The 11,772-nt window shown below is 50.0% G+C and overlaps 1 protein-coding gene across 1 annotated transcript in view; it reads left to right on the top strand.

The window, feature by feature from the left end:
- The window catches only part of KIAA1644 (KIAA1644 ortholog), a 51,827-nt gene extending 40,422 nt beyond the window's left edge, over positions 1–11,405 (top strand). The window contains exon 4 of the mRNA XM_010837594.1: positions 5,563–11,405. Coding sequence (XP_010835896.1) covers position 5,563 — 1 coding nt within the window. The 3' untranslated portion in view covers positions 5,564–11,405. The remainder of the gene's footprint in view (positions 1–5,562) is intronic.
- The last annotated feature ends 367 nt before the right edge of the window (positions 11,406–11,772 follow it).

The following is an 11,772-nucleotide window of genomic DNA, read 5'->3' as shown; positions in this document are numbered from 1 at the left end:
AGTTAATATGCTGTCTAGGTTGGTCATAACTTTCCTTCCAAGGAGTAAGCATCTTTTAATTTCATGGCTGCAATCACCATCTGCAGTGATTTTGGAGCCCCCCCAAAAATAAAGTCAGCCACTGTTCCCACTGTTTCCCCATCTATTTGCCATGAAGTGATGGGATGGCCTAGTCAAAGCTATGGTTTTTCCAGTAGTCATATATGGATGTGAGAGTTGGACCATAAAGAAGGCTGAGCACTGAAGAACTGATACTTTCGAACTGTGGCTGGAGAAGACTCTTCAGAGTCCGGTGGACAGCAAGGAGTTCAAGCCAGTCAATCCTAAAGAAAATGAACCCTGAAAATTCACTGGAAGGACTGATTCTGAAACTGAAGCTCCAGTACTTTGGCCACCTGATGAAAAGAGCCAACTCATTGGAAAAGACCCTGATGCTGGTAAAGATTGAGGGCAGTGGGAGAAGGGGACGACAGAGGATGAGATGGTTGGATGGCATCACCAACTCGATGGACATGAATTTGAGCAAGCTCTGGGAGATGGGGAAGGATAGGGAAGCCTGACTTGTTGCCGTCCATGGGGTCCCAAGGAGTCAGACCCAACTGAGCAACTGAACAACAGCAACGACCCCCACGGCACAGTCAGGCTGACACATAGAATGAGCCATCGAGACTGCAGCAGAGTGAACAGAAGAGGGGAGATGAGGGGTGCGACCAGAGAGGACAGCATGGACAGTCTTTGGCTTCTACTCTGAGTGAGATGGGAGCCAGTGAGAGTTTTGAGCGGAGGAGTGACATGGCCCGACATACCGTGGATTTTCACTGGACCCCTCTGGCTGCTGTATGGAGAAAAGACAGAAGGGCTGGGCTAGTGAGGAGGCCACAGCAGGAGCGATGCAGGAGGCAGGAAGGGCGGGGTTGATGGCCACACCTGCAGGCTTTACTGGTGGGCTGGTGGTGGACGTGAGAGAGCGAGAGGGACCTACGATGCTCCGGGACTCGTTGTTGGTTTGCATTTGTTTTGCTTCTGGCCATGCTTTCTTGTGTAATTACGGCAGAGCACATAACAAAATTTACCGTTTTAACCACTGTGCTTTTCACAGGCATTGAGTGCATTCATTGTACAACCTTCACAACCGTCCGTCTCTAAAACTTTTCCGTCATCTACCCATCCTACTACAGGAAACCTTTCCGAATCATTCTACCCCTAGTGACTTTTGTTTGTAATCCAGTCTCAGTCTTTTTTTCTTAGCAAGTGTGTATGGCTCATTAACATTTACTAATATGGCAGCTACATTTAGTCTTAGTTCTGGCATCATAGTTTATGGTATGCTTTCTGCTTTTATAGCTTTTGTGGGGGTTGTCAGTTTTCACCATATGCTCTCTGTTTTCTTTCTTTTATTTTTTGTGTATATGTCTTCTGACAATTTGGAAGGCTGTGTTTTTCATCCCATAGTTATCTTCATAATTATACTGTCATATGACACCTTTAATCCTCTGTTTCTTTAGACAATGTTTATTTTCTCCCTACTATGAGTGATGCCCAAATCAGAATATTTCTACTTTCCCCTCTCCTTCTCCCTCTTCCATCAAGTGATTTTAGCTGATTATATTAGTTTTTCCATTTGCCTTTGTACCTCTAATATTATTTCCATCTCGAAACGATTTTCTGGACTTCTAGCTATAAACACAGAAGACAGTTTACATATATTACCTCCCTCCTCTGACCTCCACCTCCCTCCTATAGTTTATATCAGTTTTCTGTTATCTCTTTTGTTCTTTTTTTATAACAGTCACAGTACATTAGTTTCAGACATGGTCCTACAGTTAAACAGACTGTCCTTGCCAGTACTCTTGCCAGAGTTACTCCACTTGCCAGAGTTACTCTTCAGTCGCTCAGTCATGTCCAGCTCTTTTCAACCCCATGCACAGCATCACGCAAGACTTCCCTGTCCTTCGTTATCTCTTGGAGCTTGCTCAAACTCATGTCAATCAAGTTGGTGATACCATCCAACCATCTCATCCTCTGTCGCTCCCTTCTCCTCCTACCCTCAGTCTTTCCCAGCATCAGGGGCTCTTCACATCTGGTGGCCAAAGTATTGGGGCTTCAGTTTCAGCATCAGTCCTTCCAATGAATATTCGATGCTGATTCCCTTTAGGATTGACTGATTTGATCTCCTTGCAGTCCAAGGGACTCTCAAGAGTCTTCTCCAACACCACAGTTCAAAAGCATTGATTCTTCAGTGCTCAGCCTTCTTTATGGTCCACTCTCACATCAGGCTTCTCTGATGGCTCAGACGGTAAAGAATCTACCTGCAATGTGGGAGACCCGGGTTTGATCCCTGGGTCGGGAAGATCCCTTGGAGAAGGAAATGGCAACCCACTCCAGTATTCTTACCTGGAAAATCCCATGGACAGAGGAGCCTGGTAGGTTACAGTCCATGGGGTCAAAAAGAGTCGGACACGACTGAGCAACTTCACTTTGTTTCTCACGTCCTTACGTGACCCCTGGAAAAACCAAAGCTTTGACTATATGGACCTTTGTCAGCAAAGTGATGTCTCTGCTTTTTAACATGCTGTCTAGGTTGGTCATAGCTTTTCCTGCAAGAAGCAAGCGTCTTTTAATTCTGTGGCTGCTGTCACCATCCACAATGATTTTGAAGCCCAAGAAAATAAAGTCTGTCACTGTTTCCATTGTTTCCCCATCTATTTGCCATGAAGTGATGGGACAGGATGCCATGATCTTAATTTTTTGAATGTTGAGTTTTAAGCCAGCTTTTTCACTCCCTTCTTTCACCTTTATCAAGAGCCTCTTTAGTTTCTCTTTATTTTCTGTCATTAGGGTGGTGTCATCTGCATATTTGAGGTTAATGATATTTCTCCTAGCAATCTTGATTCCAGTTTGAGCTCCATCCAGCATGGCATTTCGCATGATGTACTCTGCATCGAAGTTACATAAGCAGAGTAACAATACACAGCCTTAACGTACTCCCTTTCCAATTTTGAACCAGTCTGTTGTTCCGTGTTCAGTTCTAACTGTTGCTTCTTGACCTGCATGCAGGTTTCTCAGGAGGCAAGTAAGGTGGTCTGGTATTCCCATATTTTTAAGAATTTTCCACAGATTGTTGTGATCCACATAGTCAAAGGCTTTGGCGTAGACAATGAAGTAGAAGTAGATGGTTTTCTAGAATTCCCTTGCTTTTTCTATGACCCAATGGATGTTGGTAATTTGATCTTTGGTTCCTCTGCCTTTTCTAAACACAACTTGTACATCTTGGTTCACATACTATCAAAGCCTAGCTTGAAGGATTTTGAGCATTATCTTGCTAGCATGTGAAATCCTATGAGTATCCTCTATTAATTTATGCAAGAAGGGCTCATGAGAGCTACAATTTAAAAAATGTGTTTTAAACGTTTTTCTGCTGACTTTATATTTAAAATCTGATTCATCTGGGCCTTAAATTCTTTATTCACTCATTCATTCAACAAAGTGTGCCAGTTACTGTTCCAGACCCTGGCAAAACAAAAATGAACACAATACACCAATGCCATGACCTTCATGTAGTTTATTATCTAGTTGGGAGAGACAAATGATAAGCTAGGCCAGTAAGTAAAATATTTGGTGTGCTGGATTGAGATAAGTCTAGGGAGAAAGATAAAGCAGGTGATTGGGGGACCTGGCTCAGTTTTGTGACATAGAAAAGACAACTCCACAGACCTTCTTGCCCAGAGCCCAGTAATGCATACTGGGGTGTTGGCTCTGCCCTTCAGAGCATCACTCACTCTGGAAACATGGGCTTTACTGGCTCAGTCAGAGCCCTTCCATCAACTCCACACCCTTGACCCTGGAACACACACTAGAGCTTGATTGAGAATGATTTATCTGTTGTTCAGTTGCTAAGTCATATCCGACACTTTGTGACCCCATGAACTGCAGCTTGCCGGGCTTCCCTGTCCTTCAGTATCTCCCGGATTTTGCTCAAACTCATGTCTATTGAGTTGATGATGCTGTCTAACCATCTCATCCTCTGTCGCCCTCTTCTCCACCTGCTCTCAGCCTTCCCCAGCATTGGGGTCTTTTCCGGTGAGACAGCTCTTCACATTAAGTGGCCAAAGTAATTGAGCTTCAGCTTCAGTGTCAGTCCTTCCAATGGATATTCAGGGTTGATTTCCTTTAGGAATGACGGTTTTGACCTCCTTGCAGTCCAATCAGATACACGTAGCAGAAGCCCGGCTACCGTGGTGTGGAGGCAGACGTTCTGGGGCTGTCACCAGAGCCAGGTTTCCTCCTGCTCCCTTCCCGCTCCTCCTGCAGCAGTGAAGGTCTGCCATTCTTGTGCTCTTTCTCTGGATCCACGTTCCCTTCCCAGGAGACTTCAGCTTACACGGCATTGGCCAGAGTGGGTCACGTGGCCACCCTTGTCTGCAAGGGAATATGGGAAGCTGAATATTTGTGACTGGGTCATTGCTCCTATAAATGGATATAGGACCGGGGGTTTACTGTGTCTGCTGCAGATGGAGTTTGTGTTTCTTTTCCTCATTATCCTTATTTGGAGGTGACCTCCAGGAGAGAAAGGACAATGGCAACTCAACTCTGCCAATCATGGGCTGATGTTTACTCTCCTGATCTTCTCCCAATGATCTGTTGACCCATCCAGGTGCCAGCATTGTTCTGGTTTCCTCTCCATGGTTTTTATGATAATGGTCATATTCAGTGGTGTGACTCCAAGATTCATAATATTTTCTTTTATTTTTATTATGGATGTCATTGGCATCTGTTCTTAATATCTTCTATTTGTTATAACAAGGGTGACCATATGGTTTAATATCCAAAGTAGAGTACTTTTGAGGATAAAAGGGGAACAGTATTGAAAATTATAAGTATTAACTGAGACTGTCTTAAGCCAAGACATTATAATAACCCTGGTAGTCACTGAGGCAGAAAAACGCTGTTGGTTTTTGTAAGTTGATCTGATGTCTTACAGATTGAAAGTTGTATCTTTATATCTGCACCCTGTGTTCTAATAATTAGCTTGTTGATTCTCTTGGGTTTTCTATGTACATGATCTGCCAATAATGGTAATTAGGGTTTTTCTGTTTCATTCCTGACTCTTTATGCTTTTTTCTTATCTTATTGCTTGGGCCAGAGGCTTTCCTGGTGACTCAGATGGTAAAGAGTCTGCCTGCAGTGCAGGAGACCCGCCCGGGTTCAATTACTGGATGGGGAAGATGCCCTGGAGAAGGAAATTGCAACCTACTCCAGCATCCTTGCCAGGAAAATCCCATGGATGGAGGAGCCTGGCAGGCTACCGTCCATGGGGTCACAAAGAGTTGGACACAACTGAGTGACTTCACTCAGTCAGAGGCAGTAGTGCTGTATGGAACCATAGTGATGGCAGACCTGCTTTTCTTGCTTCCAGCCTTAACGTCAAACAATTCTGTGTCTAGGAGACAAAGATGGCATGTGTACAGAGGAAAACCTGGCTTCTCCTGTCACTGAGGCCAGACAGAAATGTCCCCATGGAGGAGACACCATGTGATACTTTGTTCCCTTCTGCTTTCCTAGAAAACCCTTTCGCCGTGCCTCAGGATGGGGGAGGTGAGACCCAAAGCACCCGGCTCAGCCTCTGAGAAGAACAACTTCAAGACGCCAGGGAGAGCCAAGACGGCTGTGGCGGTGCTGGAGGAGAAAATGCTACCTGTGCCCAAACCCCCTTCCTTGGACTTCTAAGACTAGAAGCAAACAGTGGTGGGGGGCCAGGGTGCAGGAAGGGGCTTCTGAGCCACCCGTCTGCGAGCAATAGTCCCACTTTGGGCTGGTGGCTTCTGAGAGGTGGCACCACTGTGGACTCAGGATGACCGACACGGCTGCTCAGGCCAAGTGAAGCAGAAGGATTCAGGCCTGTGCATCCTGTCCATGGCTCCCTTGCCCCTGCTTCCTCCAGTCGTGGCCCGTGGGCCTATCCATGTCAGAATTTTGAATGTGAGTGTGCGTGAGTGTGTGTGTGTGTGTGTATGATTAGGGGTGTCTTTTTGTTTGATTGGTTTTATTGGGGTCCCCCAAGTTCTCTGATGGGCCTGGGTCCGCTTGTGGTGGGGGTCCCGGCCAGCTCTTGCTGGCAGCTGTGAGCCAGACGGAGTTGGCAAGCATGGGGTACAGCCCCACTGTGCCTCCAGGGGTGCTTGGGATGTGGAAATGCCAGTGGGGATGCGTTCTTATGGAATTTTTTTCCCGTAATGACAGTGATAATGAGAGACACATCTCAGGCCATCTACGGGGCAGGCAGTAGACTGTCTTCACACACACCCACTCTCATCACTTGGGAAGTGAGTAGGATGAATTCCCTGCAGAAATGGCCTGGGTCTCACAGCCAGGAGGAGACCAGTTCTCAGCTTGACCTCAGAGGTCTAAGAACCCAAAGGCAAAGCTCCCCAGCCCAGGGAGGAGACCAGTTCTCGGCTTGACCTCAGAGGTCTAAGAACCCAAAGGCAAAGCTCCCCAGCCCAGGGTACCCACAGTACAGTCCCTGGAGCATCTCCCCAGTGGCTCCTCAGTGGATGGGCCATTGTCCCAAGCTTTCTACCACTGCTGCCCCGGGACCCTCTTACAGCATATTCTGTTTAAGCACCTACTGTATATCAGGCTTGCTGGGCAGTGATCTGGAAAGGAGCTGAGTCAGACAGGCCTCCTCCTTACCCCCAGAGGGAAGAAAGAGACACACAAATCTTTGCTGGACAGAGTGATGAGCACTATGGAAACCCAGAAGGGAAGGTTCTAGAAGCCCTTCCCACTTAAGGCGAGACTTCCATGCAAACCTGGGTGTTCATAATATCTGTCCACTGAGCTCACCACCACCGCCATCCACCCCACTGCCCCAGGGCGCACACGTGGAAGGGCATGATCTGGGAAATGATCACATAAATCCCTGAAGGCCAAACTGGCAGTGTAGACACCCTCATTCCGCTGGTGTTAGTGATGCCAGAATCTCCCCCAGCACCCAGGTGGGTGGGTCCCTGCTCCTCTGCTCAAGTACCTTTACTCAGCTAGACCCAATGTCTCCAACAGACCCTCCATCCATCACACGTGGCAGAGAGCAGGCAGACCCGTGGTACTGGTCAGCTGGGGGAGAGGACAGGGGAGAAATAAGCAGTGAATAGGAAGGTAGTAACAGCAGTGAGCCCTAAGCTAAGAATTCAGTCAAAACGGGGTTCGTGAGGGTTAAGTTTGGCTAGTCGGGGAAGGCCTTTCTGAGCAAGTTAAGCCCAGACTTGAATGGTCAGCAAGAGCCAGCCATGGACATTGAAGAGGGAAGAGATTTCCAGGCAGAGGGAATAGCTAGTGCAAAGACCCCGAGGCAGCAACCAGCTTGATGATCTCAAGGAACCAAGAGAAAGTCAGGCTGGCACGGATGCAGAAGAAAGATGGGAAGAGAGGCAAGTGAGAGCCCAGACACTGTGGTTCACTGAGACACCTGAAGCGGGACAGATGTAACACCCACCCTCTGATAAAGCAGAAGGACATTTCAAGGGCATCAGCATTCTGCATCCAGCCTGGCTCATCAACCCCATAGAGAAGGGACTCTTCCCATTTCATGGACTAGGATACTGAGACTCAGATGGATCAAGTGACTTGCCCAAGGTCACAAGGGCAAGCTGAGGAAGACCCCGACCTATGGCTTGAGTCTCATCTCCTCCAGACAGTGCTGCCAGAACCCAGGGCCACAGTTGGTGGAGGCCAAGCTGGAGAACCTCTGCCTGGCTCTTGCTTAGGGATCAGCGCTGCTTCCTTCACCCTGGATGCTGAGTCATCCCCGGACCTGCCCCGGGGACTTGTCCAAGTGGAGCAGCTGTTGCCATGGAGGGTTGCTCAGCAGCCATTCGGCACAGCTGAATCAGCCCACACCTGCATCCCATGCACAGAACCCTGGGAGTCAGAGAAATCACAGCTGGGGGGAGGGGGTTGGGCACGGGCCCAGACTGACATCAGCTCTGTAGGGAGATCAGGGTGGCCTCGGGAAGTCCTGTGCCTCCTCTACTGTCTGTTGCCCCATCTCTAAAAGGAAGGGGTTGGACCAGGTGTTTAAGGGGCTTGCATCTCCAGCTTCCTGAGGTTCCGGGTGGAGCTCATGCAGCTGTTCACATGGAGACACTTCCTCTGCCAAGAGGGAGCTGGTGGCCCTGCCTCCCTGCCACAAACACCAGGCCCAGGGTCACTGTCACAGAGGCCAGCAAGGGCTGCGGCCCCCTGGTTTGTGCTACTTAGCTTGAGAACTTGCAGGACGCTGCTCCTGGCCCCACAGAGGTCTCTCCAGGAGGGACTGATGACCCCTTGGGTGCTCACGGTCGCAGCCGGTAAGGGATCAGAATGCTCTGCTGTAAGCAGGGGGCCCCTCACCATGTAGCTCGGCAGCCATCACAGACAGCAAAGCAGCGGGGCAGCCTGGGATGCAGGGGCAGAGCGTGGGGACCCAGAGCCCTGCCCCGTCCCCACTGGGCGGTCTTGGGCAAGTCGCCTCACCTCTCTGAGGTTCACCTGTCCAGTGTGTGGGGTGGGGGCCGTGGCTGGAGTGATTGAGGGGTGGGGGCCGTGTGGGTGGTGTGAATGCCCATTTGAAAGGCAGGCATGCCGTTCAGTCCCTCCTGGTGTCCACAGGTCTTCAAAGCCCCCAGGGGATGGGCCACCCTGGCAAAAACCTGTCCCATCCTACCATGGCAGATAGACGTGCCAGTGAGTAGAGCACCCCTGAGAAGAAGATGCTCAGGGTAGCAACAGGTTCAAGTAGAGATTTACAGACTTAGTGTTTTTTAGTGACTCCCAAACCTGTTTTTTCAAGCTGCCTACTTTTACTTTTTACTGTGAGCTTCTGGCTATTACCACGTACTTTGCAAAAATAACAACAACAATAATAATAATACTATGGAAAGAAAAACAAAAAAGAAGAGAAAGAAGATGGCAATATATCCACTGAGGAATCTGTCCTTAACCCCTTGTATTCGTAAGGACTTTTTCCCACTGGGAACCGTGTGTTATCACAAGCAGTTTTATGCTTTCCTTCTCGTCTGTGTTTAGTGTAATTGTGCGTTTTGGAATCTCTACGCAGAACCAGTACTTGGTAGCACCCATGGGTCTCTCTGCCCTCGCCTGAACCTCGGAGATCCCCCTGCAGCTCAAGGAGCAGCCTGCTATACAGGAGGGCCCGGGACCGCCAGATGCCCGCCCGACATCTGATGCTGACCGGGACCCATAGGAAACAGTCCTTAACTGAAAACACATACACACACGCGTGTGCACGCACACACGTGAACACACATGAATCTGCAGGTAGAGCCCATCTCTCTGACGCTTTATAGCGAAATAGCAGGTAGGCGGCTAGTGTTCCTGGAGTGGTGGCATTTCCTTTCTTCATCCAACACCTTCAGGCGAGTTCAGCCCCCAGGCTGGAAAGGACTTGGGGGCATCAGGGAAAACATGACCAGGCGTGGGATTGGCAGTCTTCTTAAGAGAAGCTTTCTGGCTCCCTTGAGGCCATTCCACCGAGATTATGGGTGTGGCTGGACCTGGCACCATCTCCCATGTACCCAGCAGATGCCCAGACCCCTGCCCACACCAGGCTGGGGTCCCACCACTTGGCTATCTCTGCAGACCACAATCCCTGCTCAAGCCCTGTCTCCTGGCTCCTCTGACACCCCATTTAGTGTGTCTACTAGAGGTCATGCCATGAAAGAAGACAAGCTTCCCAGAGTCTCAGGCTTTTAAAAATTGTTTATTGGTTTATTTTCATTTCTTCAGTTTGGCTGATTGGCCCCCACCAGTAGGAGGAGTCTTGGCCTAGGTGGTCCTGAGAGGTGAATTTGCAGATTCGGCAGTGACCCCAGTTGACCTGACAGCCTCAAGCAGAGATGCTGGCGGTGTTGCTTGTCAGTGTTGAGGGGCAGCCGTGTCATTACACAGACGTCTGGGTTGGCCCCCCTCTCTGCAGCAACTTTGGGGGATTCTTATCTTACCACTCATCAGTGAGCCTCAGATAGCCTCTGCCTGTTCTCAATGGCCTTCTGAAAGGTCAGCGGGGCAGCCGCCCACCCAGTGACTGGATGACACTCTGGTCACTGCCATCTGCAGCCCCAGAACTCACCACCAGGCTGGGGTGATATCCTGTCCCCTCTGGAAAACCCACACTTCACACCGTGTGACCGTGTGACCGACTCCAAGCTCCCCAGCAACTCCTGAGGGCATAAATGCAGTGGCAGATGGTACTTAAGTGATCGTATGCAGCTCTGGGGCCCGCGGCCTGAACACTCAAAAGTTGAGTTGAGCAGTCAGGTGAGACAGAAGAGTCTAGAAAATCCATTTTGCTCGTACATGCGTTCATTCATCTGTTCAACAAAAATTTACCCAGCGCCCCTCTGGGAACAGTTCCTGCTTCAGATGGAGAAGGCGGGGGAACCCGCTGTGTCCGAGGGAGAGGCCGGGACCTCCTGTGAAATGACTTGCTGTGCCTGATGGTTAGGAATGCTCAAATCCACAGGGAGAATAAGTGACCTTGGAGGTGACATTGTTCCCCCTGCCCCCAAGCCTCCAGTCCAAGACGCTGCCAGATAGTCGGTGCTAGATAGATGCTTGGTGAGTCAGCGGCTTCGACTGTCAGTTACACTGCACCTAAAACTCCTATCTTCCCATCAAAGCCCTGACCATGTGCCCTTGACGGACTGAAAGTCAGGGCTGCTGCAGTGCCTGCCTCCAGGGGACACCATTTCTATAGACGGCGCTGTGAACAGCTGCCCCTGGGTTGGTGCAGTGAGCTGCCCTGTGAATTGCCCTGAAGTGCTCTCTGAAATGTGCAGGATCCCATCGAAGCCAGTGAACCCCCAAGAGGGTCACCACGTGCGTGACCAAAAGTTGCAGATGCCGTGGCCTCTGCGGGCATCCAGCGTGGCTGCAACTGGACCCAAACTGGTGACCCTGAGAGAGTCTCTTCTTGGAGGCTCACCTCGGGTTCTCACCTTGGTTCCTTCCTGCCTCTTCCCCATCTTCTGGGTTAAAGCTAGTGGGCTATGTCACGGTCAGCTAGCCAGTCAGAGTCTAGGTGATGGGCAGTAACTAAGAGAGGACTGCGAGGGTGAGGGGCCCAGTGCCCCTGACCAGGCGGGACCCCCTTGCCCCCAGCTGGACAAGGGGACAGACAGACGTGTCTCTTTCCTGTAAGCCCCCGTTTCATATGCGCAGGCATGGGGTCTCTCTGAGAGCTGATAACTGGGAAAACCAAAAACCAATAATATTCCTAATAATAATAATATAATGTAATAACAATAATGTGTTTTACACGGACCGCTGTTGCACTGCTTTTGTCTTTATATACAGTAGTTTTTATAAAGATGTCCTTAGGTTTTAATAAAGGAGTGTCACATCAACTCTTCCCTGTCCTCAAATTTGTTTTCATGTTCCACCATGTCCCTGGGGGGCGGCTGCGCTCACATCTGTTGTTGCTCCATCAAGGAGGGTGGACCCCCAGGGCCTGGAGGGTCTCAGCCGAGGAGCTGCCTGGGGTGGCGTTAGGGGCAGCTGGTCACACAGGATCCCCCCAGAAAGCTTCAGAGGGTCCACAGCCAAGGGCAGATCGAGAGGGCAGATGATGACCACCTTCCAGAGGGCAAGAACCGGGTGGAAAGCAGACAGGGCCGCCCAGGGGGGCACTGGTGGGTGGCGGGCGGGTCAGTGACAGTTGCTGGGGACTCAGCGCCGTCCCTGCCCGTGCCCGTGGACGATGCAGGCAGAGGG

This window comes from Bison bison, unplaced genomic scaffold (genome assembly GCF_000754665.1).
Source record: "Bison bison bison isolate TAMUID 2011002044 unplaced genomic scaffold, Bison_UMD1.0 scf7180017864079, whole genome shotgun sequence".
Lineage (NCBI taxonomy): Eukaryota > Metazoa > Chordata > Mammalia > Artiodactyla > Bovidae > Bison > Bison bison.
The sequence above is the reverse complement of the archived record's forward strand: the minus strand, read 5'-3'. Positions and strand labels throughout refer to the sequence as shown.